The following is a 25,151-nucleotide window of genomic DNA, read 5'->3' on the forward strand; positions in this document are numbered from 1 at the left end:
CCTGCCCCCGTTCAGTTCATAGCAGCATTTACTCGTAGCAATAACGTATACAATGAGGTGCGCATTATATAAAATTGCAGTTGCTCTCAATGTACAGCCGAAGGAAAAAAAGGGAATTATAGTACATCAGATAACAAGCATGAGATGCATACACATGCACACAGATCACGCAGATAGATATATACATATACACAATGTCACACAGGATTCATGTGTAAGATATCTAGTAGGCCTGCTTATCGTGTTTACAAATATGTAGAGAATTATTATGCACCAGTACACTGTGCGTACAGAAGATAAAAAAAGAAGGAAAATGAGAAAATGCTATGAATACAGTAGAGACTAATGTAAAACAGTCTACAGTACACATGCTGTTGTGACAAGAAACGTTTATACATCCTTTTAAGTTTACCAGGGCTATCTGCGCAATTTATTATGTCTTTCTATTTATTTAGAATCTGTATAGTTCATATGTTAACGATTGTTTTCCGTAATGTGTCCTAACCTTAGGAAGCCTCCCTCTATGCTGCCTAAACTCGTATTGATGTTCAAATGCCATATCAGTGTCTTTGTATATGTTGTGGCGTTTATATGCTGCACTAATTTATAAAGATAAACTTGATTGGCCATAAGCAGGTTGTGTTTCACAAATAACTCGCTGGTACGTAAGTCACGGATATCTCCTACATAATTTTTAAAAATACCTAGTACGCGCTTTTGTAGTACCATTAATCTATTATAGTTGCGCAGAGTGGTGGTACCCCATACTAGCGAACAATAGGCAATCTTACAATATACTAAAGTGTAATAAAGAGTTTTTTTTTAAGCCGAAGAGGTATTAGTGTAGAAATCTTTGTAATGCATCCTATTGATCGAGTTATATCGACTACCAAATGGTCCACCTGACATGACCATGACAAAGACTCTTGGAACGAAATGCCTAGAAATTTTTGCTCATTCTTTGCTGAATACTCTCGGTTCCATGCGTAATATGCATGACATGTTGGTCGCGTTTATTTGGAGGAGAAAAAATGATGTATTTGGTTTTAGAGGCATTTAATTGTAGACAATTATCATTTAGCCATTCGGATAGGTTTTGTAAATAATGATTAGTCTTTTCTTGAAGTGCACGTTTCGTCCGTGAAGTAAAAAATATGCTTGTATCGTCCGCAAACATTACTATATCAAGAGTGTTGTCAATCTGAGTTATGTCATTGATGTATAACAAAAACAGGGTAGGACCTAATACTGATCCTTGGGGTACTCCATTTGTTACATTTAACGATGTAGAGGAATAATTATTAACATCTGTAAATTGGAAGCGTTTCTCAAGATAGCTGGCTATTAATTTCAATGACATGGCACGTATTCCATAACATTGAAGTTTTAGAAGTAGTGTACTATGGTTAACCGAATCAACGCTTTTCGCAAATCTAGAAAGAGCCCTAATGTATAATCCTTATTTTAGGATACTTTGAATGATTTTGAATACTTTGAATGAGTAGCGCTTGTTGCGAACCAAATTGCGAACGAGATATGATATTATATTTCTCTAAGAACTTTGTTATGCGATCATTAATTGCCCATGTTGTATCGTCATGCACCGCGCGTGCCTATGAATCTGGCACCTGATGCAATCACTTTCTACCCTCGTTCTCTATTTTGTCCCTTCCCCTCTTTCTTGCTGTGTGCTATATATTGCACGCGATACCCGCAATAAACGCCCTTTGCTCGGTTGCTCTGCTTGAGATTACGTGGTCACTTCAGTGGCGACGAGGATGGGATGAGCCTGCCGCCCCACGAGCGACACCCTGGTAGCCATGGCCGGATACGCAAGCCCACCACAGTTCGAGGAAGCTACGGACCACTGGCCGGCATATCTAGTGCGGCTAGAAGCTTTCTTCGAAGGCAACGGCATCACGGAAGAAAAGAAGAAGCGAACATTGCTCATAGCAGGGCTGAGCACCCACACTGTGGCCGTCGTCAGTGGACGCTGCGCGCCAACAAAGGTGAACGAGCTGTCGTACAAAGAAGCACTCGACATACTGCAGAAGCATTTTTCGCCCAGCCAGAATGAAATAGCCCAATCCTACAAATATTTCTCACGCAACCAGATGCCTGGAGAGCCAGTCAGAGATTTTCTTGTAGCCATTCGGCAATTGGCGGATACCTGCAACTTCGGCGCTTCACTTGACAGATGCTCGGGACCGGATAGTTTGTGGCTTGCAAGATAACTCAGTACGTCGTCAACTGCTTGCGAAAGCATCCTTAACAAGAGGCGAAGCAGAGGAAATCGCTTTAGCAGTGGAAATGGCGGAAGAAAACGTGAAGACGCTGAGGACGGCGCCTGAAGACGAAGGCGTACACGTGTTGAGAAACATGTATGCACGACTTGAAAGTCGGGAGGCCAGGCCACCATGTTTTAGGTGTGGAAAAACAGGGCACGACTCAAGAACCTGCCGGTTCCGCTCATCGAAGTGTTACCAGTGCCAACAGCGCGGTCATGTTCGCAAGATGTGTCCCGGACAAGCAGACAGCAGAACGAGGGAACCGTTAAAGTGGCCACACCAGCAAATTAATGCCGTGCATCCGTCAGCAGGAAACAGCAACGATCCGGGTTCAGAAGCTCTGTTCCTCGTTGAAACGACAGATAATTTTGTTGGAAACATTCACACCGTAAAGGCCATAATGCGCACTCTCCTTTGGAATGGAATAGCGATCAAGATGCAGCTGGACACAGGGTCCCCGGTTTCTATCATCACTTGGCCCACCTACGTACAGCATCAAGATGCCTGGCCGAACCTGCAGGAATCGCCGCTCAAGTTGTCATGCTTCCTTGGACCACTGCCGGTGCGCGGCCAGTTACAACTCGATGTTTCCTTGGGTTCGAAGACCACAAAAGCCACATTAGCTGTGCTGGGGTGTTCCGGGCCGAACTTGTGTGGCCGGGACGTCATGACAGCGCTGGACCTTCTTGGGGAGCCGGTGCTCAGCGCAACGCAAGAAGGTGAGAGTGCAGCCATTCGTGAAGTTGGCAATGCCGTTGAGGTCTTGTTAGAAGAATTTTCTGATGTGTTTCGACCCGAGTTAGGGCGCATAACGGGACCGCCCGCCCGTTTGCCATTGCGTGACGATGCTGTTCCTCGGTTCTGTAAGGCGCGGCAGGTGCCGTACGCGTTACGCTCAAAAGTGGAGGCCGAAATTGATCGATTAGTTGAAAATGGAATTCTTGCCCCGGTCGCACACTCGGAGTGGGCGGCACCCGTGGTGGCGGTGGTAAAGCGAAACGGGAACATTCGCTTATGCGGTGATTTCAAAACTACTGTCAACCAAGCCTGCCACACGATCCAGTATCCTCTCCCGCGCATTGAGGACATCATGGCGACGTTGAACGGCGGCGAAGTTTTTACAACTATCGATCTCCGGGACGCCTACAATCAAATTACGTTAGACGAAGAATCGCAATCGCTCACGACGGTGAATACGCAGAAGGGCATTTTCATGCTTCACCCGCCTTCCGTTTGGAGTAGCCTCTGCGCCAGCGCTCTTTCAGCAACGCATGGAAACAATTTTACAAGGGCTGCCTGGGGTGCAGGTCTATTTAGACGACGTAATCATTGCAGAAAAGCGGAATGATGCCGCCACCTTACGCCGAGTGCTGGGAAGATTCGCGAGTTCGGGGTGCGGCTGAATCGGGAGAAGTCAAGATTTCGTGAGAATGAGGTTGATTTTTTGGGTTACAAAATCGACGATAAAGGCGTGTATGCCAAAAGGGAAAATTTGAGGCTATTCTGGACGTCGAGACACCCACGGGAGTGCCCGAGTTAAGGTCATTTTTGGGTATTGTCACCTATTACCAAAAGTTTCTACCGCAGGCAGCCACGATCCTTGCACCTTTGTACGAACTATTGCGCGCCAGGACGGAGTGGAAGTGGGGCGTTGCTCAGCAGCAGGCGTTCGAAGAGGTCAAAGCACTGATAAGGAAAGCAAGTTTCTTGCCCATTACGACCCGGACAAACCGTTCGTACTAGAATGTGACGCTTCAGCAGTCGGCATTGGAGCCGTTCTTTCTCACGGCACAGCTGAGGGGATGAGGCGACCCATTGGCTTCCGCTCCCGCATACTCACGAACGCAGAGCGGAAATAGTGCACAGCTTGAAAAGGAAGCCCTGGCATTAGTGTTTGGAGTAGCGAAATTCCGGGCATATCTGTTGGGTAGGAAATTCACACTCCTGACTGATCACAAGCCTTTAGTCAGCATTTTCAATCCAGATAAGCCGGTTCCAGCCATGGCGGCCGCCCGCATACAACGGTGGGCCCTCCAGTTGAGCACGTACTCCTACATCGTCAAGTTCAAAGACGGCAAGGCGAATGTTCCGGCGGACGCACTCAGCCGCCTGCCACGGGCAGCACCTTCCAGGGAAGTGTCCGGAGACGAGGACGGCGCTGATGACTGTGAGTACGTACTTCTCACCGCCGGTTTGGACGGTAGAGTGCTGTCAGCCAAACAACTGGCCCGCTATACGGCCGAAGATGAGGAGTTACGTTTGGTGCAGAAGTGGGTGCAGGAAGGCTGGCCTCGGCATTTAGACGCGAACCAAGTAACGCTGAAGCCTTACCTATTCCGGAGGGACGAGCTAACTGTGAGAGAAGGTCTGGTGTTCTGGGGCCACCGAGTCGTCGTGCCTAAAGCAGCCAGGAACGCAGTGTTGCAGCTTATTCATGAGACACATCAAGGAATCACCGCGATGAAGAGACTAGCTCGGTCGCTGCTCTGGTATCCCGGCATTGATAAAGAGATTGAGCAGCTCGGTAAGACGTGCCACTTATGTGTTCAAGCTGCACCGATGCCTCCACACCAGGTACCAGTTCCGTGGCCGGAAACCAGGCAGCCGTGGTCGCGTCTGCACGTTGATTTTGCGGGTCCGGTGGATGGCTACATGCTATTAATTGTGGTCGATTCCCACAGTAAGTGGATGGAAGCTGTGCCTTTGAGAACTTCCACTGCTGGGACAACCATAGATGCCCTGCGCACCCTCTTTAGCACGTTTGGGTTGCCGCGCACAATCGTCACAGATAATGGGCCACAGTTTGCAAGCCGGGAATTCCAGACTTTACTAAGGTGAATGGAATAAAGCACGTGCGCACTGCACCATATCACCCTCAATCGAATGGGTTGGCAGAACGAGCGGTGCGTACCATAAAACAAAGCCTACAGAAAAACAGGCAAGGATCCATGCAAACGCGGCTGGCGAGGATCTTGCACAACTACCGACGAACGCCGCTGTCGGGCGGAAAAACGCCGGCTATGCTGCTGATGGGGCGTGAGCTACGCTCCCGATTAGACAATTTGTTGCCGTCAGAAACAGAGCGCGACAGTTACCCCTTTGCCAATGATTTCTTGCAGAAGGATGAACCAATTTGGGTGCGAAACTACGGTTGCCTCGGAGACCCATGGACTCAAGCACGGGTCCAAACAACAGAGGGGTCGCGTATGGTGACCGCCGAGGGACCAGAGGGCGAACTAATGCGACGACACTTGGACCAAGTGAAACCGCGTGTTGTGGTGCAGGACTCTGAGCAAGTGCAGCCGCGTCTCTCAGCCGAAGGTGACAGAGCCATCGACAAGACCGCTAGTGCTGATACGACGGATGGGACCACAACCCTGGGACTACGAAGGTCGACCCGTTCGAGACGTCCCCCTGACAGGTTCTCACCTTAAGAGAAGAGAAGACTGTTATATCGTCATGCACCGCGCGTGCGTATGAATCTGGGCACCTGATGTAATCACTTTCTACCCTCGTTCTCTATTTTGTCCCTTCCCCTCTTTCTTGCTGTGTGCTATATATTGCACGCGATACCCGCAATAAACGCCCTTTGCTCGGTTGCTCTGCTTGAGATTACGTGGTCACTTCAGCCCACTCAAAGACTTTTGATAAAACAGGTAATACCGATATTGGCCGATAACTTGTAAGGGCGTTTTTCTCTCCGGATTTGTGTACCGGAACAACCCTTGCTGTTTTCATTCAGTTGGTAAGGGATGATACCAGTGTCGAACATTAGGTTAATAATATGGGCGAGAACATTTTTTAGTAACCTGGAAACATACTTTACTGGTTCAGCCCTAAATTCGTAATAACCAGCGGCGACATCATTTTTTATTCCATTAAGTAACTCTTCAGTCTCTTGCCGGGAGACGTGATACAGAACAAACGAATTTGGTAAAGAACTGATGTGTCTGGTTGGTTGATGACTGCCTCTAATTGAGCTATCTGCCTTCCCTGATTCTATAAAATACTCATTGAAGGTGTTAGAAAATGCTGCCATGCTCTCGCATTTCCATTTATCTCAATCTCTTGTACGCTGGTTGTTGCATTTTTTCTACTTGTCAATCTGTTTACTGTTCCCCATATCTTTTTCACATTAGTTTTATGGCGAAGAAACAAACGTTCATAATAATTTCTTTTGCTTTCTTTAGATGTGAAGTTAGTTTATTTCGAACTTTTTGAACTCCTTAAATAGGTTTACATAGGCGTAATAATAAAAGTATGATACATCTTGTTTTTTTCTCTTATTCTTCTGTATAGTGCAGGTTTTCTTATTGCTTTCTTATTCTTTCGGCCACATTGTAAAGGAAACGCCTCATCATAACTTACTTTGAACTTGTTATAGAAGTTCTCGTAAGCATCATTAGGATCATTGCAGTCATACACGCTAGTCCAGTTTAAAAAAATTATGGGGTTTTACGTGCCAAAACCAGTTCTGATTATGAGGCACGCCGTAGTGGGGGACTCCGGAAATTTAGACCACCTGGGGTTCTTTAACGTGCACCTAAATCTAAGGTGCACGTTAAAGAACCCCAGGTGGTCTAAATTTCCGGAGTCCAGTTTATTTCCTCCACCAAAGAAAAAAAATTTTGAGTGATTTGTCATTTATCATTCGATACTTGCTTACTTCAAGATGTCTGCGTGTGAAGTGATCAGTAACACAAAACACGGGCAGATGATCGCTTATGTCGCTAACTATCACTCCACCCATTAGTTCTGATACACTGATATTCGTAACACAGATGTCTATGGTTGTACCTGTTTTAGGACCAATACGCGCGGGAACCGAAACCAAATTCTAACATCTGTATGACATAATTAGACTCTTATAATTCATCGCGTACTGGTCATTACTGACCGTATTTATATTTATATCACCAACAACGAAAAAAAGTAACTTGTTTGTCTGAAAAAACTGCAACAATTGCTCAAGGAAGTCTCAGAAGTCACGTTTAGAACAAGCTGGTTCCCTATATAAGGCAGCAAGCTGAAATTGAGATGTTTTTATAACTAAGAATTCAGCACTTATATTTGTAATTGTGTGCTCCTCAATAATGCTGTAAGCATAGCTATGATTGATATATACCACCACACCCCCTCCTCTTTTCCTTACGCGGTCCAAGCGTATGCAGGTGTAATTGTTAATGACGGTTGTATCATCGGTAATAGTCAGCCAAGCCTCTGTAAAAACAATGACTAATTCTCAGCACGAGAGACTCCAAGAAAATTTGTAAGCTGTCAAGCTTGCTTTCTATACTTTTAATGTTGAAATGAATCAAAAAGAAGTTAGATTGCTTGGTTGTAAATGTGTTGTTAAATATTTCTGATGTGTATACATCACACGTGATCATCTACAGTAAAGAGAAAGAAAGCCTATAATTAGCAGATGCAATCTTTAGTTCATTTTTGCAAGGTCATCGGAAGAAGAGATTCGCCAGGACACGACTATCTTCGTCTTTCCTTGCTAGGACCTTGCCTCCTGCTATCCACATGAATTTCCATTTGAGCTCTTTCTTCTTTGCCACTGTTGCTCCAAGCAACTGCTTGTTGTGACGCGACAAATGTTCATTGACGAAAATTGCACTTTTATCACCAACTAAGCCAACGTCGTTTGCCCCAATTCTCATTTTCTTAGCCCTGGCTAGTATCGAGTCTCTCTTAGCACGCCTCACAAAACGAACAACAATGTTCTTGGTTGTTCAGTTCACAGTTGGGACTCTATGGCATATATCAATGTCCCTCTCATCAACTGGCTAACTGACTAGTTCACAGATTTTTCAAACCGCTACTAAAGAGTCGCACTCGTCCGGAACACCTTTAATCTCAAGGTTGTTACTTCTTTGATACTGTTCTAACTCTTCTAATTTCAGACTTAACTGTTTGTTTTCAGCTTTTAGTTTTTGATTCTCAGAGACCAAGCTTTTTAATTCATCTCTTAGTGCCTTTAGATCTTGAGTTACATCTTTGACATCGTCACATGTGTCACTGCAGTGCTGAACAGACTTTTTCAGGTCCCTGAGTTCAGCACGCATTTCCCGCGTAAATTCGACAAATAAGGCTGCTACATCACTTTCCCCCTCCTTTCCTTTCCCCGGCGACATTTTACAATAGCAGAAGTATCAATCCAATCACTTTCGTACAAAAAAGACAACGACAACAGGCATGTTCGGCAGCAGCGCAGAGTTGCAAAGACGATTTCAAAGAAAATCGACACTATTTCTCACCTGCAAAGGATGCAAATTTTTCGTTAGCGTGTGCACGATTCAATGCGCTGCCGCCGAACGGGACGCCTGGGCTGAAGGGGACCGTATTTAAGCCGTCGGCCGTCAGGAAGGTACAGCAACGCCCCCAGCTATCTTCGTCACGTGGTAGAGCCTTGACGGTCGCATCAGATCTTATCTGCAGCGCGGATTATCTCGGCCGCTTCTTGAGATGGCTGCAAAGGATGCAGATTTGTCGTCAGCGTGTGCACGATTCAATGCGCTGCCATCGAACTCCAAGAAAATTAAGAACACATGCCAGCATATGATATCCATACTTTGCAGAATGAAAATCTGGCCCCACTAGAATAACATAAGAAACCAATGCTGTTCAGAAACGTCCTGTGATTGATTGTATGGTTCGTTCCTCCATGAAGCATGTGTAGTCACGAGTAAGTCAGTTGATTCATCAAGCATGTTCTGTACAGAGTGAATAAATCTGAATAGGCTTGGCAAACAGTTCATGGAACTGAAGCAACAATTACAGTACTGAAATCATATTCATCGGGTGCAACGCTCACACAGTGTGTCTACTATGCTTTGTTGTTGCAGCAGGCAAGCTCCAGTGAGGAGGAGGCCGCTACCGCCCGCGTGCCCCTCCCGCGTGCCCCTCCCGACAGCCCCACCCCAAGGGTCCGTGCACAGAGCCGGGGACGAGCGGCACTGCACGTAAGGCACTTTAACAGCAATTGCAATGCGAAACCTTCAGAACAAAGTACTGCCTGTTGTGAACTTTTAAACAGAAAAAATATATTTCACATAGTCACCTACAAATAAACGCAGCTAGTCCCTGCCATAATGTGACTGTGCAAGACGAAACTATATTCTGTTTGACTAATCATACCACTTGTAATGCAGCTTTTGTAGTGTTCAAGTTGTGGTGTAGAAATATATATTGGTGCAGCATTTCGTAGTGATGTGGCGTAGCTTTATTTATTTATCCAAATGTAAGGTTTATATTGCCTACAGTTTGTTGCCGGGAATAGTTTCCTATCTTTCTATCTATGATAATGAACCAGTGAATGTTCAACATAGAAGGGCACGACAATTTTTTTATCCTCTTTGCCGATTTAATTTTTAGCGATCATCAGCTCAGCAGCAGCCCCGCAGGCCACCTCGACAGCAGCAGCCACTGGAGGATGCGGCCTTCAGGGCAGCAGCTGAATAAGCCAGGCAGGGGCAGCTGGCGGAGGCATCAAACTTGGAGGCCGTCAGCTTCCACCGGATGCTGCTTGATCAAAACAGGAAGACACGTACAACTCGCCCAGGTTGCCATTTTTAAAAAGGGATTAGTGTGCAGGTTAATGTAACTTACAACCTGCTTATTCGTGAGTGGTATCTGTATTCCTTGGGCTGAAGTGTTCATTGGTTCGTGTACTTATGTGCCCTCTCTGAGGTGCTTTCTCATTCTGTTACTTCGCACGTTACAAAACATTTCCATGGTTTCATGTACCACCACAGCATGTTCATTTTTTGTAGGTCAATTCAACTTATCACCGACATTGACTTCGTAGTGACACAGGTGGCTCGGTAACATTTTCTGTCTTTCAACATGTTTGTAACATAACAGATCATATACAGTTTACACTTCAACTTCTCACGTCATATGGATACGCTCTCTCTGCCCTCTAGAGTAACCGAGCTGAAAGTAACCCTTGCAAACACTGTGAAACGAAAACATTTTATTTCGTATCCTGTAGCTGCAGTAAGTGCTCTTTTTTTCGCAGCATAATCAGCAGCTGGTGGAGGAGCTGGGCGCCTTCCTCGCGGTGCAGCAGCAGCTGGCGGTGGAGATAAGGGTCTTGCGGGAGGCGACTGCCCTCGCCCATGGCCTCCGCGAGCCGCGTCAGCCGTAGTGGTGACAGTTTTCACCATTACATGTTCTTTTATTATGTTGTTCTTTTTTTAATATGTTGGGTTTCGCATAATGATAAATTTATTGCAATTTTTTGTTATGTGTAGTTTCACTTGCTGAGCAAGTTTGTCTCAGTGAGAATGGCAGTGAGTGAACTGTATGTCTAATGTTTCGTTTAATTCTTTTGGTTAGGTATGTGTTTTCGTTTTGGTGTTTATGCGCTATTTAAGTATTTGCTGCTTTTCGAGGAACATTTTGACTATGTGGTCACTTTTATTTTAGCCACAACAGTGTTTCACACACAAATGCTGTGATAACAGGTATTGAAATGCACTGTTATGATTTTAATTCTATATGTATGTCGTGTTTCCAATTTCAAATTTTTTGCCCTATGGAAGGCACAAGTGTACATGCTATTATTTCTTTTACCAACAAGTACCTGTTACTTGCAATATTTATTGTGATATATCAGGTGACCGTATTGGTGATAGCAATGCAATCTAGTCCCGCATTGTTGTTGAGAACAATTTTTGACACACCCAACGTAGCCATAGATGTGGTCATTATTTTACTACATTCACTGCTAGGCTGTTCTTGTTGGCATTGTTATATGGCAGATTATCAAAGTGCACAGTATTTTCTCACGTGTGTCATTCTTTAAAAGCGCATGACTGCAGTTTCACACTGGTGGTCTTATTATGACAGTAGTCATTGAAAATAACATCTATCTTGTGCTACAAACATGGCGGCAGGACTTCCAACACCTTTTGTGCTGTGAAGTTTCTGGGTGAACGCGAATGGTTGTGGATGAGCCCAAAGAAAAACAATATCAATGTCAGACATTTCTGTGATTTAATGTGTGCCAGCGGCCTCTCACAATGTATTAGATCCCATTTAGTGGAAACCGTACTGTCACTTTGGCACCGTGAAAGCGTACCCTGTGTACATTGATTTGTATCATGATGACTGTTATTCACTTTGAATAAACATGACACTGAAGATATGTTGCAATTGTTTATTTACTGTGAGGACGTTACGAAATGAGTTTCAAGAACATCGCTGGCACTTAATATGACTATTTACAAATATATTGCTACGGAACCGTATTTGCCTTGACGAAGAGGCGAGCAGTGTGAAGACGACGACGAAGATTAGAGGCTACTGCGGGCTGTGGCTTCTTGGCCAAGTGCGGCGCATTTCTTTGTAAATATACTTGTATATAGCTTTTCGTCTGCGTCTTCCTACGTAACATATCTGGTGGAGGTGGACGTTCCCTGTACCTCGTCACGGAGCTTCGCAGTGGACGGTACGTCGAGTCTTCCGTCATGGCTCCCGCCGACGACAGCTCGACTCCGCCAGCTCCGACACCTGCTGCCACTTCGACGACCTACATCGCTCTCCCCGCTTCCCGCGATCCTGGCGTATTCTCGGGCAAAGATGGGGAAGACGTCGACGACTGGATCAGCCTGTACGAACACGTCAGCCGCAATAACCGGTGGGACCCTACTATCATGCTCGCCAACGCACTCTTTTACCTCGGTGGCACACCTCGAGTTTGGTTTCGGACACACGAAGAGGAGATCACCAGTTGGGATTCGCTTAAGCAAAAGCTCCGAGACTTGTTCGGAAACCCCTACGGTCACCAACTTGCCGCGCAGAGGGCGTTATCCGGCCGTGTGCAGATGTCCACAGAGCCCTACGTCACATACATCCAAGACGTCTTGGCTCTGTGCCGCAAAGTTGACGCACACATGACTGAGCCAGACAAGGTTTCCCACATCCTCAAAGGCATTGCCGATGACGCCTTCAACTTGCTCGTATTCAACAACGTGGCGACCGTGGATGCAGTTATAAAAGAGTGTCGCCACCTGGAACTCGCTAAAAGCCGACGTATCGACCAGCAGTTTGCCCGTCTGTCCAACACCCCAGCGACATCTTCCTGTGCCGACGCTCCTCGTCCCAACAACACTGGTGATGTTACCAGGATCGTCCGGCGTGAGATTGAGGCCGCCTATCCGGCTGCCTTCGACTCCAGCTCCTCCAACGCACCTGCAGTCACGGTTTCCCTGATCCAGGCAGTTGTCCGCCAGGAGTTCGCGAACATGGGTCTTCACACCGTCTGCTCGGCCCATCGCCCTGATACCCATCCGGCTTCTTCGATTACGCCCCGTCCCACATCTTATTACCCACCACGTTTCCGCAACCCATCTGAATGGCGCACTGCTGACGACAAGCCCATTTGTTTTCACTGCCGTAGAATCGGGCACATTTCTCGCCACTGTCGCAGTCGTTGGAGTTCCCCGACCCGGTCTACTTATACTGCCTACTCTCGCCCAGGTGGCCCTTCTCGACCCTATGCAGCACGCTCCGATAATGCCGCCACTGATTCTCCTGCGCCGAACCGCCCCTATTCTCGTTCGCCTTCGCCCCAACGACGACAATCTCGCTCTCCTCAGCCCCGTCGCTCCTATTCGCCGACTCCCTTCGGACGCCGCTCCCAGCCGGAAAACTAGACGATGCAGCGCCTCGAGGTGACGCTGCATTGCTCCCTACGCCGCCAAATCCTCTACTGACGTTGCCCACTCATCTGAACCTTCTTGACGTGCAAGTCGACGGTGTTTCTGTATCTGCTCTTATAGACACTGGGGCGCATGTATCCGTAATGAGAGCTGACCTTCGTAACCGGCTGAAGAAGATACTCACACCCCCCACGACGCCTGTTGTCCGTGTCGCCGATGGCGGAACAGCCCCCGTAATTGGTATGTGTGCCGCCCGCGTCTCCTTCGCCGATCGCTCCACTATCGTGCTATTCACAGTCATCGCCCACTGTCCCCACGACATCATCCTCGGCTTGGACTTCCTCTCCGCGCATTCTGCTCTCATCGACTGTTCCGCCAGTACTCTCCGCCTTGACCTGCCTGTTCTGGATCCCTCTGAACCACACCCTAGTCGCCTCAGTTCCGTCGACTTCGTTCGCTTGCCACCTTCGGCACTGACCTACGTTGACTTAGTGTCATCCCCACCAGTGCCCGACGGTCACTACATCGCGGCTCCCATGCAAGACGTCCTGCTTACACACGGGATCACAGTGCCTCATACAGTTTTATCTATTACGGCGAATTGCGTCTGCCTGCCCGTGGTCAATTTTGGCTTGACGGCACAAGTGCTGCCACGCGGGATGTCTCTGGCCCAGCTTTGCTCATTCGAGGATCACTCAGTAGCATCTACTGCAGTAGACGACAATTCAGCCGATCCTCCTCTACCATCGCAGTCGGCAACTTGTGCCATTGCCGACTTACAGAAAATGATTGCGCCCGACATGCCGTCCGAGCACGCTCGTGAGCTCTACCGCGTTTTGTTATCCTATCACGATATTTTTGACTTTAACGATCGTCCCTTGGCCCAAACTACAGCTGTTAAACATCGCATTAATACCGGCGATGCCCCTCCTATTCATCGCCGCCCGTATCGAGTGTCCCCAGCTGAGCGTCAAGTTATTCACGCTGAAGTTCGCAAAATGCTTGCCAAGAACATTATTGAACCGTCGTGTAGTCCATGGGCGTCACCTGTTGTACTTGTAAAGAAGAAGGATGGCTCATGGCGCTTTTGCGTGGATTATCGGCACCTGAACAGGGTTACCAAAAAGGACGTGTATCCCCTACCTCGAATTGATGACGCCCTTGACTGCCTCCACGGTGCTCGCTATTTCTCCTCTATTGACCTTCGCTCCGGCTACTGGCAGATTGCCGTGGACGATCTAGAACGCGAGAAGACTGCTTTTGTAACACCCGACGGTCTTTATCAATTCAAAGTGATGCCTTTCGGTCTATGTAATGCTCCTGCCACTTTTGAACGCATGATGGACTCCCTTCTTCATGGCTTCAAATGGTCCACGTGCCTGTGCTACTTAGACGACGTTATAGTATTCTCCCCAACGTTCGCTACACACTTGGAGCGCCTCTCAGCAGTCCTGGACGTTTTTCGTAGAGCCGGTCTACAACTCAACGCATCGAAGTGCCAATTCGGCCGTCGCCAGATTACTGTCCTTGGACATCTCGTTGACGCGCACGGAGTGCAACCGGACCCAGGCAAGATCCATGCTGTTACGCACTTCCCTGTTCCGAAGTGTGTCAAAGATGTGCGGAGCTTCGTCGGCCTGTGTTCGTACTTCCGCCGTTTCGTGAAAAATTTCGCGGCAATAGCACGACCACTAACAGAGCTTTTGAAAAAAGACACTCCTTTCCAGTGGGGCGATAACGAGGCCTCTGCGTTCTCGCATCTAATCGCCCTCCTCATAACGCCTCCCGTTCTGGCCCACTTCGATCCTTCTGCGCCTACCGAAGTCCGTACTGATGCCAGCGGCCACGGAATTGGCGCGGTACTGGCACAATGCCAGCGCGGCAGCGACCGTGTTATCGCTTACGCCAGCAGGCTCCTTTCACCCTCCGAGCGCAACTATTCCATCACTGAGCGTGAGTGTCTGGCCCTAGTTTGGGCGGTTGCGAAGTTCCGTCCATACTTATATGGCAGGCCCTTTTCAGTTGTTACAGACCACCACGCGCTTTGCTGGTTATGCTCACTGAAAGATCCTACAGGAAGACTTGGTCGCTGGGCCTTACGCCTCCTAGAATATTCGTATACTGTTACCTACAAATCCGGCCGACTACACAAGGATGCTGACTGCCTGTCTCGCTACCCGGTAGACGAGCCTGACGACGCCGACAGTAGTAACGCCAACGGCATTTTCTCTGTGTCTGACTTCGCTAACATCGCCGATGAGCAGTACCGGGACCTATCGCTGCGAGCACTCATCGAGCGTCTGCGCTCTACACCTACCGACGCCTCCGTTCGCCGATATGTCCTCTACGGCGGCATTCTGTACCGAAGGAACTTCGTCCCTGATGGATCTGATCTTCTTGTCGTGCCAAAACATCTACGACGAACTGTGCTCTTTGAGATGCATGACGCACCCACTGCAGGCCATCTTGGGGTAACCCGCACGTACGACCGCGTCCGGCGCCGCTTCTATTGGCCTGGTCTCGCTCGCTCCGTCCGACGCTATGTTGCTGCCTGTGATCCCTGCCAGCGTCGGAAAACACCTCAGGTGCTACCTGCTGGTCATCTCCAGCCGATCACCGTCCCTGTGGAACCGTTCTTTCGTGTTGGATTAGACCTCCTCGGCCCCTTTCCCACGTCATCTTCGGGGAACAAATGGGTAGCCGTCGCAACTGATTACGCCACCCGATACGCTATCACGCGGGCTCTCCCTACCAGTTGCGCCACTGACGTCGCGGACTTTCTATTGCGTGACATTATCTTGGTTCATGGCGCCCCGCGACAGCTGCTTACTGACCGTGGTCGCAACTTCCTGTCGAAAGTTATCGCCGACATTGTGCGTTCCTGCTCCACTCAACACAAGCTGACTACCTCATACCATCCTCAAACGAATGGCCTGACGGAGCGGTTAAACCGTACCCTTACCGATATGCTGTCGAAGTACGTTTCCAAGGACCACCACGACTGGGACATTGCCCTTCCTTACGTCACATTTGCGTACAATTCTTCCCGGCACGACACCGCCGGATTTTCTCCATTTTATTTACTGTACGGTCGCGAACCGACCTTGCCCCTTGATACGGCACTTCCTCCTGCTGCGATCCCAACAAGCGAGTATGCGCGCGACGCCATCGCCCTCGCCGACCATGCACGCCAGCTTGCCCGTGCTCGACTGACGGCCTCGCAAACCACTCAGCAGCGTCAGTACAACGCCCGCCACCGTGACGTGCAGTTTTCGCCTGGTGCGCTCGTGCTCCTACGGTCGCCCTCTCGTCACATCGGGCTTTCCGAGAAGCTCCTTTCGCGATACACTGGGCCCTACCGCGTGCTGCGCCAGGTGACGCCTGTGACGTATGAAATTGAACCTGTGAGTTCGACCTCGCCGTCTACTCTGGCATCTAGTGATGTCGTGCACGTCAGTAGGCTCAAGGCCTACTACAGTGCTTCAGAGTCCGGCCTTTAATCGCTCCGGGACGGCGCTTTTGCCGCCGGGGGTAGTGCTACGGAACCGTATTTGCCTTGACGAAGAGGCGAGCAGTGTGAAGACGACGACGAAGATTAGAGGCTACTGCGGGCTGTGGCTTCTTGGCCAAGTGCGGCGCATTTCTTTGTAAATATACTTGTATATAGCTTTTCGTCTGCGTCTTCCTACGTAACAATATGTACAATTATACTACTATTTACAAATGAATACACATCCAAGGGAGCATCATGTGCTTGACATGCCAGGCGATGTGTGTCAGCACGACTTGGCCTGTTCAAAAGGAAGTGTTCGGAGGCTGTGTGGCAAGCTGCGGAGGGCCTGCAAGGTGTGCGAGAACAGTACACATGGTGGAGCGAAAAGCATTGTGCTTTTCGCTCAAGAAGGAAGCGAGGAGACGAAGTCCAATATCCTCCCATGCACAGTGCAGACGGCGGTGACAGTGGCGGTGATGCCAGTAGATAAATGCATCACGGTGACAGTAGCAACAGCAGCAGCAGCAAATCAAGCGGCAAACTCCTGCAGCCCAGAGAAGTGGCTACGACATTCTGATAATGACCACGACGTTGTCTATCCACAGCTACTAAGTGAAAGGCTCATGCAGTGTCGCAGTGAAATGATGCAATCATCTCGAGTAGTGACAGCTCATTGGTATAGGCTACGTAAAAGCAATGGTGGTAATTTAGCAGATTATATAAAACAACAGCACGCTATCCACCAATTGCCAATACGCCTTCACGTTGGTTCCTTCTCTTTATTAGGCATATGTGCCTGACACTGCAGGCACGTTTAGTGCTGCTGTCTGTGCTGCTGCCGACGCCACCGACTTCGCACCCTTCGCAGGTAGTGCTGGTGCTGGTGCCGTGTGGTTCCGAATAATCGAATTATATTGTCCCGGGCAGCACATTCTTTCAGATAGGTACATTATGCGTGCTGCCCTCGCTCGGGGAACTCCCTGTGGGAGGGGGCCACCGTTTGCATCGTCACTGCTGCTGTTGCTGCTGTCGTCATCATCAACCTCATCAAACGCGCTGTCACCTTCATCAAGACACAGAATGTGCAACACTGCACACGCTGAAACGATGTTGGCTGCGCGGTCTGGTTCATAGTGGAGGGCGCGGACCTCTGAAGGCAGTGGAAGCGGCTCTTCAGAAGTCCAATGCAGCGCTCCACTACGGACCGCATGGAAGCGTGTGCAGTGTTGTGCCTGCCTTCTGCAATGTAAGTGGGAGGATGGCCTGGGACCGGAGTCAGGAGCCACGGTTCCAGGAGGTAGCCGCTGTCACCTGCATGAGCGTAAAAATGGTATCAAATCAAATACGCATGGTTGAGGTAGTGAAGGATGAGTCATGTAACATACACCTACAACATAGAGGCTGTAATAAAATATTGTACAGACTGAGCACTTGATGCTGCTGTGATCAGCACAGATAGCAATAGCTGGTGGTAAATAGTAAAATTTATATTAATAGCATCCAGCAAGGTGGCCATTTGGCCGAGTTGTGGCCTGTATTCTCAAATGAATGTCAGTGTAAAAAATAATGGGGCAAGACAAACGTTCTGTACTTCATAATGAACACACCTAATAAAAATGAGCTTGCAATACAGCAGTTAATTGTCATTTCGCTTCGCGCCGGTACTCATTAAAAAATTTCACATCCCACCTATGTCACCTATAGTTAACAGGCTAGTATAATATAAGCGGTTAGGGCTTTCAAGATTCTCTTACGGCGGGAGTACACTTTATTGTGTCTGGCTCCTGAGCGCTCAGGAGCGAGCCGCTCTTTTCGCCTCGGCTCCCTCGCTCTTCAAAAGACCCGGCTCGTTCCTGAGCGCTCAGGAGTGGGCCGCTTTTTTGAAGACCGAGGGAGCCGTGGTTCAGAAAGTGAGCGGCGGTTCTTTCGGAGTGAGGAAACCGGTTCTCTCTTCTTGAATGAGCCGTGCCGAACCGTTCCGTCTGAGCTGGGTCTTCTGTTGGGTTTCGATGTTTTTCGATTTCTGACCGACGAATGGTGGCCAGTGTGGGCCGACTCACGCTACTGGTACTCGCTCGCAGTGTGTGGTGTGCGCAGCAGACCCCTTGGTTTTTTGTGCGTCTTATGGTGGGGCACCAGATGCCAACGAGGGGAGAAGTAAAGAAGTCTTAATTGGTAAAAAAAAAAGGATGGTACCGTTCGTTGCCTGCTGCTGTTCGAACGATGTCGCATGACTCTCACCGATCGCACATCATGCGCTGGTCCAATAACACTTCGAAGATGGTCTTCCGTGTCTTTAAAGGGCCCCTAAACCACTTCAGATATTTTTTGAACATTTCAAGTAAACGCGCATCGAATTCAGAATGCCGTCGAGATCAACGATGCGAAACGCTGCAGCGCTACGCACTGCGGGAGCGCCACAAAAATAATAATAAAAAAAAAAACAATGCCATTCTCCACCCCTCGCCTTTCCGGTATCCCTATAGGTAAATTGCGCTTATTACGGCGCCTCTAGCGGGAGCTACTGAACTCACGCAGGCATATTTTCGAGGGTATGTACTATGATTGTTTTTGTTAGGAGTGGTTTTTTTACCCTCTATTTCCATTTGGTGAACTCGCGATTTTGCGGGGCGCGTATTTCCAATTGCTAGTAGATACAGCGCTCTACCGCTGGCACGCGCGTACCATGTTTCGAGCCGCCGCCGTTGGAACGGAGGAGGCATTGACGGAGAAAACGCTGGGCTGGTGGTGACTAGCCTGCTGTTGGGATCGGTGGTATTATAAACGCATCACATTATGATGATCAAAATATAATCTCACTATCAGGGAGGGAGCAGTCTACTTGACTGGAGCAGTATTTTTTTTATTTAGGGTCTTGCTACGCTGCGCTCCGCAACACCCCAACGACCGCCGCTTGGCGTCGGCGCCCGGCACCACGGCTGCCGCCGTGTGACCGGGGTTCAAGCGACCGCGCTCGCAAACAGAGAGGGAAAAAAAGAGGAAAGCGTCATATTAAGAAAAAAAATCTAGCCCGAGCGGGTTTCGACCGCGTACGCATGATCCTGAAGCAAGCGCCGTAACCACTCAGCCATACAGCCACGCTTCCAAGGGTTGCATTCGTGCGAACCATATGATTGCGTTCGAGCGCCCTCGGTGAACGGAACCACCTAGAAACGCGGTACGCGCGAGCGGCGCAGCGTGGCGCCAGCGGTCAAACGCTGTATCTACTAGCAAATGGAGTGTTGCTTCCGAGGCCTCTCTTACCTGTGCTATAGTGATCTAGATAGGGGTAATGGGACGAGAGCGACCCGGGAGCCGAGGTTGTTGACACGGAAACCGGCAGGCGGCGCTACTGCGCCTTTCACCTGAACCGCCCCGCAGTGCGCGCTTATTCGCCGCACACTCATCGGAAGAGTATGGTAGATCTGAAGCTCATGCTTGACTCCTGAATACTTACATTGCTCACAATGTCAGCAAAAGGAGAAAAAATATATTTCTATAGTGTTGTCTATAGTGAATAAACAGTAAAAAAACGATGTACAGCGCGAAGGACAAGGGCTGAGACGACACACACACAGCGCAGTGCGTTTCGTCTCTCTACGTTCCCGTCTTTCGCGCTGGATATCGTTTTTTACTATGGATACCAACTAGCCCAAGCAACCACCTTTGTGTAAATAAATATTTTTGTCTGAAAAGCTCCCAGCCATGGGATTTTAGGTACAAATCCGCCTATGATAAAGTTCGCGGAACCACGCGTGGCTACTCGGAATGAACGGTTCTACCAGTACATCGAAAGGGGACTGCCGGGGCCGTGATTGCAAAAAAAGAATAGAACGAGAGAGAGAGAGAGAGAAAGCTCTGAAGGAAGGTACGAAACCGTTTTATTCAGGGCAAACGCTCTGATCGCAAAAGCGGCGTCAAGTAAAACAAAACCAGGCCCCTAGGTCGTCCTGCTCAGCTTAAGGTGCTTAGCTCTCTGTGGCTTTGCGCTTCTCGAGCTGTTAATACCTTTGACTAAGAAGTGGAGTCGCGTGAGGACATAGAAAGAAGCAATTCTCATGCTTACTTATTCCTTGTGAGCGGCGCATCCAACACCATTGGAGCAGAGGAACTTATTCTTTACAAGAGCCGCAACATTGCAGATGCTGTTCGTGTGCAGCTCTAAAATGCTTAAGCATTCTGTGAATATGTTCTCAAGAGCTTCAATAAATGAGTACAAATCTTGCGACGGATACAAAAGTCCTCCCCAGTCACACTGCTCAGTGTACTCTGAGGGTAATAGGTCTGGCTTCTGTTCGCCTGACGAGGAGGATGTGCTCACATAAACAACAGTCAAGTTTTAGGACGCACTTTCTTGCTACGTAACCTGCTACGTAATATATTAGCCGCGATTCACTCCTCGCCATTACTAATTATGAGTAGCTAGCACGGGGAGCTTCTACTATGGCTAGAGACTCTTCAGCTTCTTCTAACCTCACTTATTGGGCGAGCAGATCATCAACACTGGTTGAAGAAATGTTGGGAGTTTTGTCGTCCACGATGAGAAGCGTATTTATGGTATCAGGGGTGCCATTTTCACCGTCCACACTCCTTGCCATGTTGTAAAATGACAAACAGTTCACTGCGATAAGAAACTGATCTGGCGAGGGGTGGGCCTTACAGCCACTGGACTGGTGGATAATGCCAAACATGTGCTCTACGGAGTCGGTGCTTAGACGAGCAGTCATCAAGTACTTGAACCCTACATTCTCTGCCAAGTACTTCAGGAGAGACAATGTACTGGCAATAGTGACTCTCAGCCCTGTCGCCGTGGAGTTCCAACCTGCCTGCTCCCTTGCAATGAATGTGCTACCTCCAGCACCTGCTTTGCCTCGTCCATCGTCCGTGACACACTCTCACATACGAACGTCTTTCGTATGTACGTGCGGCAAATTACTGCACTGGGGCTCTCGCCGTAGTTCATCAGCACAGCTTCTCAACGCCGACAGTCTTTTTCTCACTGTCCAACGAAGCCAAAACAAACCCAACACCATCATAGTTCGGAAAGGTGAGCAGTGCCCAATGTTCAGTGGCTTTGGGAATTTCACTCAGCACAAAGGAGCGATTTTCAGCGCCGTCACCTATGTCCACATTTTCACTGGTCTGCAGGTCGTCCTCTTGCAGGCACCGCCTTTTTGTCTGGTCGCCATGGAGTTGTAAGGCAGCCCTTTTCCTTGTGGGCCGTTCGAGCGATGGATTTTTCGAAAGGTACATGGGGAGATTAGGCAGAATCGTGGGCACGGCTTCGGCTTCTGTCGAGAGAGAGGGCTTTCCGCGTGGTGTACGTACCTCTTTGCCTTCGATCACGTGTACGTAATCTCTCAGTACATACTTTCCTTCAAAATGTAGCTCGCATACGGCGTCAGTGGCATCCAGCGGCTTGTTCTTGCGTTGTAGATTCCGCTCCCATGTCAGGCGCATTTCTTCATCCTCGGGGACACTGAACAGAGACAACTTAGGGGCATCTTTCACTCTGCTGAACTCAGTCTTACAACCAGGCGCAAAGGAATAGTTCTTTCGCCGAGGTATCCCTATGTCATAATTCAGTATTTCAGCCAACTCAACGCGCACACGCCACCAACAAAACCGCGCACGTGCAACTACAATCACACGTCGGGGCCTGTCCGAACGCGTGCGGCGGGGATGCGGCTTCAGGTGAAAGGCGCAGTGGCGCCACCACACAGCACGCAAATATTTCCGTGTGTTTCGCCTCGCCGGCGCTGCTCCTACCCGCTCTCCCTCGACTCACTATCCCTATCTAGTTCACTATACCTGTGCACAGCGAGATGGCTCGGACTGGCTCGGATGCGGAATCGACGCGTGCGCGGCTATGACTCGAAAAATGCTAATACTTGCAATTAATGGGAAATGCGCTTCAGCCACTTGCGCGTCAAATGATTACAGAACAATTTTATAGTCAGCAAAAAAAAACCAACAATTATCCATTCATTAGGCGTTTATATCGAAAATGAAGTTGCTATACGGCCCCTTTAGGAGTAAAAAAACAAGCAAAACGTGCTTCCGGCAAAGATGGAGGCTGCTGATTGGCCTGTTCATGAAACGTCGTTGTGTCCCGCCTCCATACGCATGTTCTGCGACGTCATTTTGACGTCAGGAGTTTGGAATCAAACCAATTTGGGATCACTTTACGTTAAAGCGCCCTAGCATGCCTCGATGCCCTCCTCGCCCCCCACTCCCCTTCCACTGGGAAGTCGCGTCTGATCTCCGCCGTGCGTTCGCTCCGTGTGAAAGTACGCGTCCCTCGCCCTCGCGCGCTTTCACTCGCACATACAACATGCGGCCAATGAGAGTTTTTTCTATTGCCGGACGCGACGATCGAAAGGTAAGCCCTTAACAGTTTCGCTGTAAAAATATTGGTAATGTTACGAATAAAAGGGTATGAACATCGTATTTTACTATTTGTGATAACAGCTGTTAATTATTAGAAAACTATACTAAAAGTATGCAGTGTTCGATCGGATTCGCGTCAGTCTCAAAAACTACTATTCGCTAACCGTTACCAGAGGCAAGAAACTGAATGTGAAGAGTAAATGTAATAATAATTTACCCTTTCTAAGACATATTTGTCTGTCTCTATGTTTCTTTTTTCTCTGCTAGTTTCTGCCTCGACATCTTTATACGCTACCTCGTGCTCGATAAACTTTGATTGGCAGTGACCGCTTCGTACGTCCGTGGATTCTGTGTGTCATGTCATTGCGTTGTTAGTCTATTTTGTTGTAACATGTAGTAATTGCCAGCCTAAGCCAGCACTCTTCTACAGTCCTTCTTACACCGTGGGTCTGGCATTGAAAGCACTACAGCTCTATTCGCGGCAGTGAAAAGCAGCATAAAGGCGGGAGAAAAGCTTTATAAGTCCTCCCTAGCTGCAAAAAAAAAAAAAAAAAAAAAAAAAAAAACAACAACGGTGATGCATGTCGTGCCGCCGCCTACCAGGAAGCCCTGCAGGAAATTTGAACTTACCGTTGTGGAAGACCTTCTTTTACGTTTATCGCACAGCAGCACGTTTCTTTATTGCCATTGTAACTTGTTAACACATTGGCATGAAACATATGCAAGTACGAGTTTTTCCGGCTTCGTCCACATGGACGTGCGTTATCCTGAGAGTGAGAGAAAAGGAGCTTAGAGCACATCTGACGCCGGAACGAGAATAAGAGTGCGTCATAATTGTCTTGCTTGATGAATAAGCATATGCTTGTCCCCGTTTTCTTCCGTCATTACTAATTATGTGAGGGTGGCCTATGCTTTTTGATTCAGTGTCTATGACACCTGAAAAGAACCGCTCAAGTTAAGCAGCTCAACGTCTTTACATTCAAGGATATTTGATGAACTGTAATCGCTGCGAAATCACTCGGACGGTAGGTTCCCAGGACCAACATGCTGATGTTGTTCACGATTTTGTTCCTCAATATACATCGACCTAAATTTGTCCTGGAAAAATGAATTTCATCCGACATGTATAATACAAACACAGCAACACCTTACATAGACCATGGTTTTGTAATTCATCCGAACGAGTGCTGCTTGCATAAGCATCTCTGTGTTTTACTGAGAATTCTGCATTTGCTGGTCGTGGCACGGCTGCAATTACTGGGAGCAAATCAAAACGTTGTTCTTCCGTTTATTCGAACGCTACACGGTGTTCTTTCAGCTGAATAAAACGAGTCAGTGTGAACACTACATTATATTTCTCGTAATGGTGCTACCTATATTTATAACAAACATCGTATCAGCATCAATTGAGCTAAGCCATATGCTTCTAATTCCCTTCGCTTTCTTTTAGCGGGAAATGTTGTAGAACAGTTGTGGGAAAAAAACATGGCTTTAAGCTTTCGTGCGAAGCCATCGTGCTCAAACAAATAGAGCTTCCTTATCAAGTCTTGGGAGCAGAAGAATTGTCGTGTTTGAAATAAAGAGAAAGGAATGTATCGAGTGTGTTCCGGAGCAGGCAAGCACAGACCAGACAGGACTGTAGCTGGTGGTTTCGTGTTGTTGGCGTACGGCGACGAACACGTCCTGCATCTCAGTTGCGTGACAGCATGGGACCACAGCGGAGAAAGTCCAGCGGCCACGAAAACTTCTGATAACGTCAGAAAAGACACTCGCTTTGTAATGCCATCCGCACAGGGGTACTTCGGTAGCAGTGACGGAGGGCATAATCGCTGGAACCGCCTTCTCGCTGCAACACATGATGTATTCGGGGTCAACGTTTATCCAACGGTTGCCCAAGGGTAACTTAGAAAAAAAAACCTGTCTGTCCCTCGTCTTCTGGCCCCGACTTGAAGAAGGATCAAAACTAACCAAACGAAATCATGACTTTGTTGCACTAATGGCAATTGCGGCCCAATTTGTCTGCAGCCCCTTTCATTTTGGCTGCCGCGAAACGACAGATGCGCCAGCATCCGGGCTGTATTCATTATGCCCACCCGCTGTCAAATGCGATGATGCGGGTCGACTCGCTTGACTGAATCAGGAATTCGCGCTCACTAAAACCATGCAGTGGAATCAGATTCAGTGACGTGATCAGCAGGCACCTCGTATTGTTTGACTGGCGGATCGCCTCTCGAGTGAGAGCAATCTCCCTGACGGCAGTTCCTACGGCGCTGCACAGGCAGGCAATAGCGAGCGGGGTAGGGAGGG

The 25,151-nt window shown here is 48.4% G+C and overlaps 1 protein-coding gene across 1 annotated transcript; it reads left to right on the top strand.

The window, feature by feature from the left end:
- The first annotated feature begins 1,820 nt into the window (after nt 1-1,820).
- Nucleotides 1,821-5,909, top strand: LOC125942941 (uncharacterized). The gene is made up of 3 exons (XM_049661205.1): nt 1,821-2,009; nt 4,278-4,447; nt 5,293-5,909. Exons 1-3 carry the CDS (start codon nt 1,821-1,823, stop codon nt 5,720-5,722), a joined length of 789 nt encoding a protein of 262 aa, XP_049517162.1. The 3' UTR covers nt 5,723-5,909.
- The last annotated feature ends 19,242 nt before the right edge of the window (nt 5,910-25,151 follow it).

This window comes from Dermacentor silvarum, chromosome 2 (assembly GCF_013339745.2).
Source record: "Dermacentor silvarum isolate Dsil-2018 chromosome 2, BIME_Dsil_1.4, whole genome shotgun sequence".
Classification (NCBI taxonomy): domain Eukaryota; kingdom Metazoa; phylum Arthropoda; class Arachnida; order Ixodida; family Ixodidae; genus Dermacentor; species Dermacentor silvarum.

Coding starts and splice junctions, on each gene's coding strand:
- LOC125942941 (XM_049661205.1), top strand. CDS start 1,821: ATGGCCGGATACGCAAGCCCACCACAGTTCGAGGAAGCTACGGACCAC. Junction 2,010..4,277: donor GACGCTGCGCGCCAACAAAG/GTGAACGAGCTG, acceptor AATCCAGATAAG/CCGGTTCCAGCCATGGCGGC. Junction 4,448..5,292: donor TCCGGAGACGAGGACGGCGC/TGATGACTGTGA, acceptor GCCGCTGTCGGG/CGGAAAAACGCCGGCTATGC.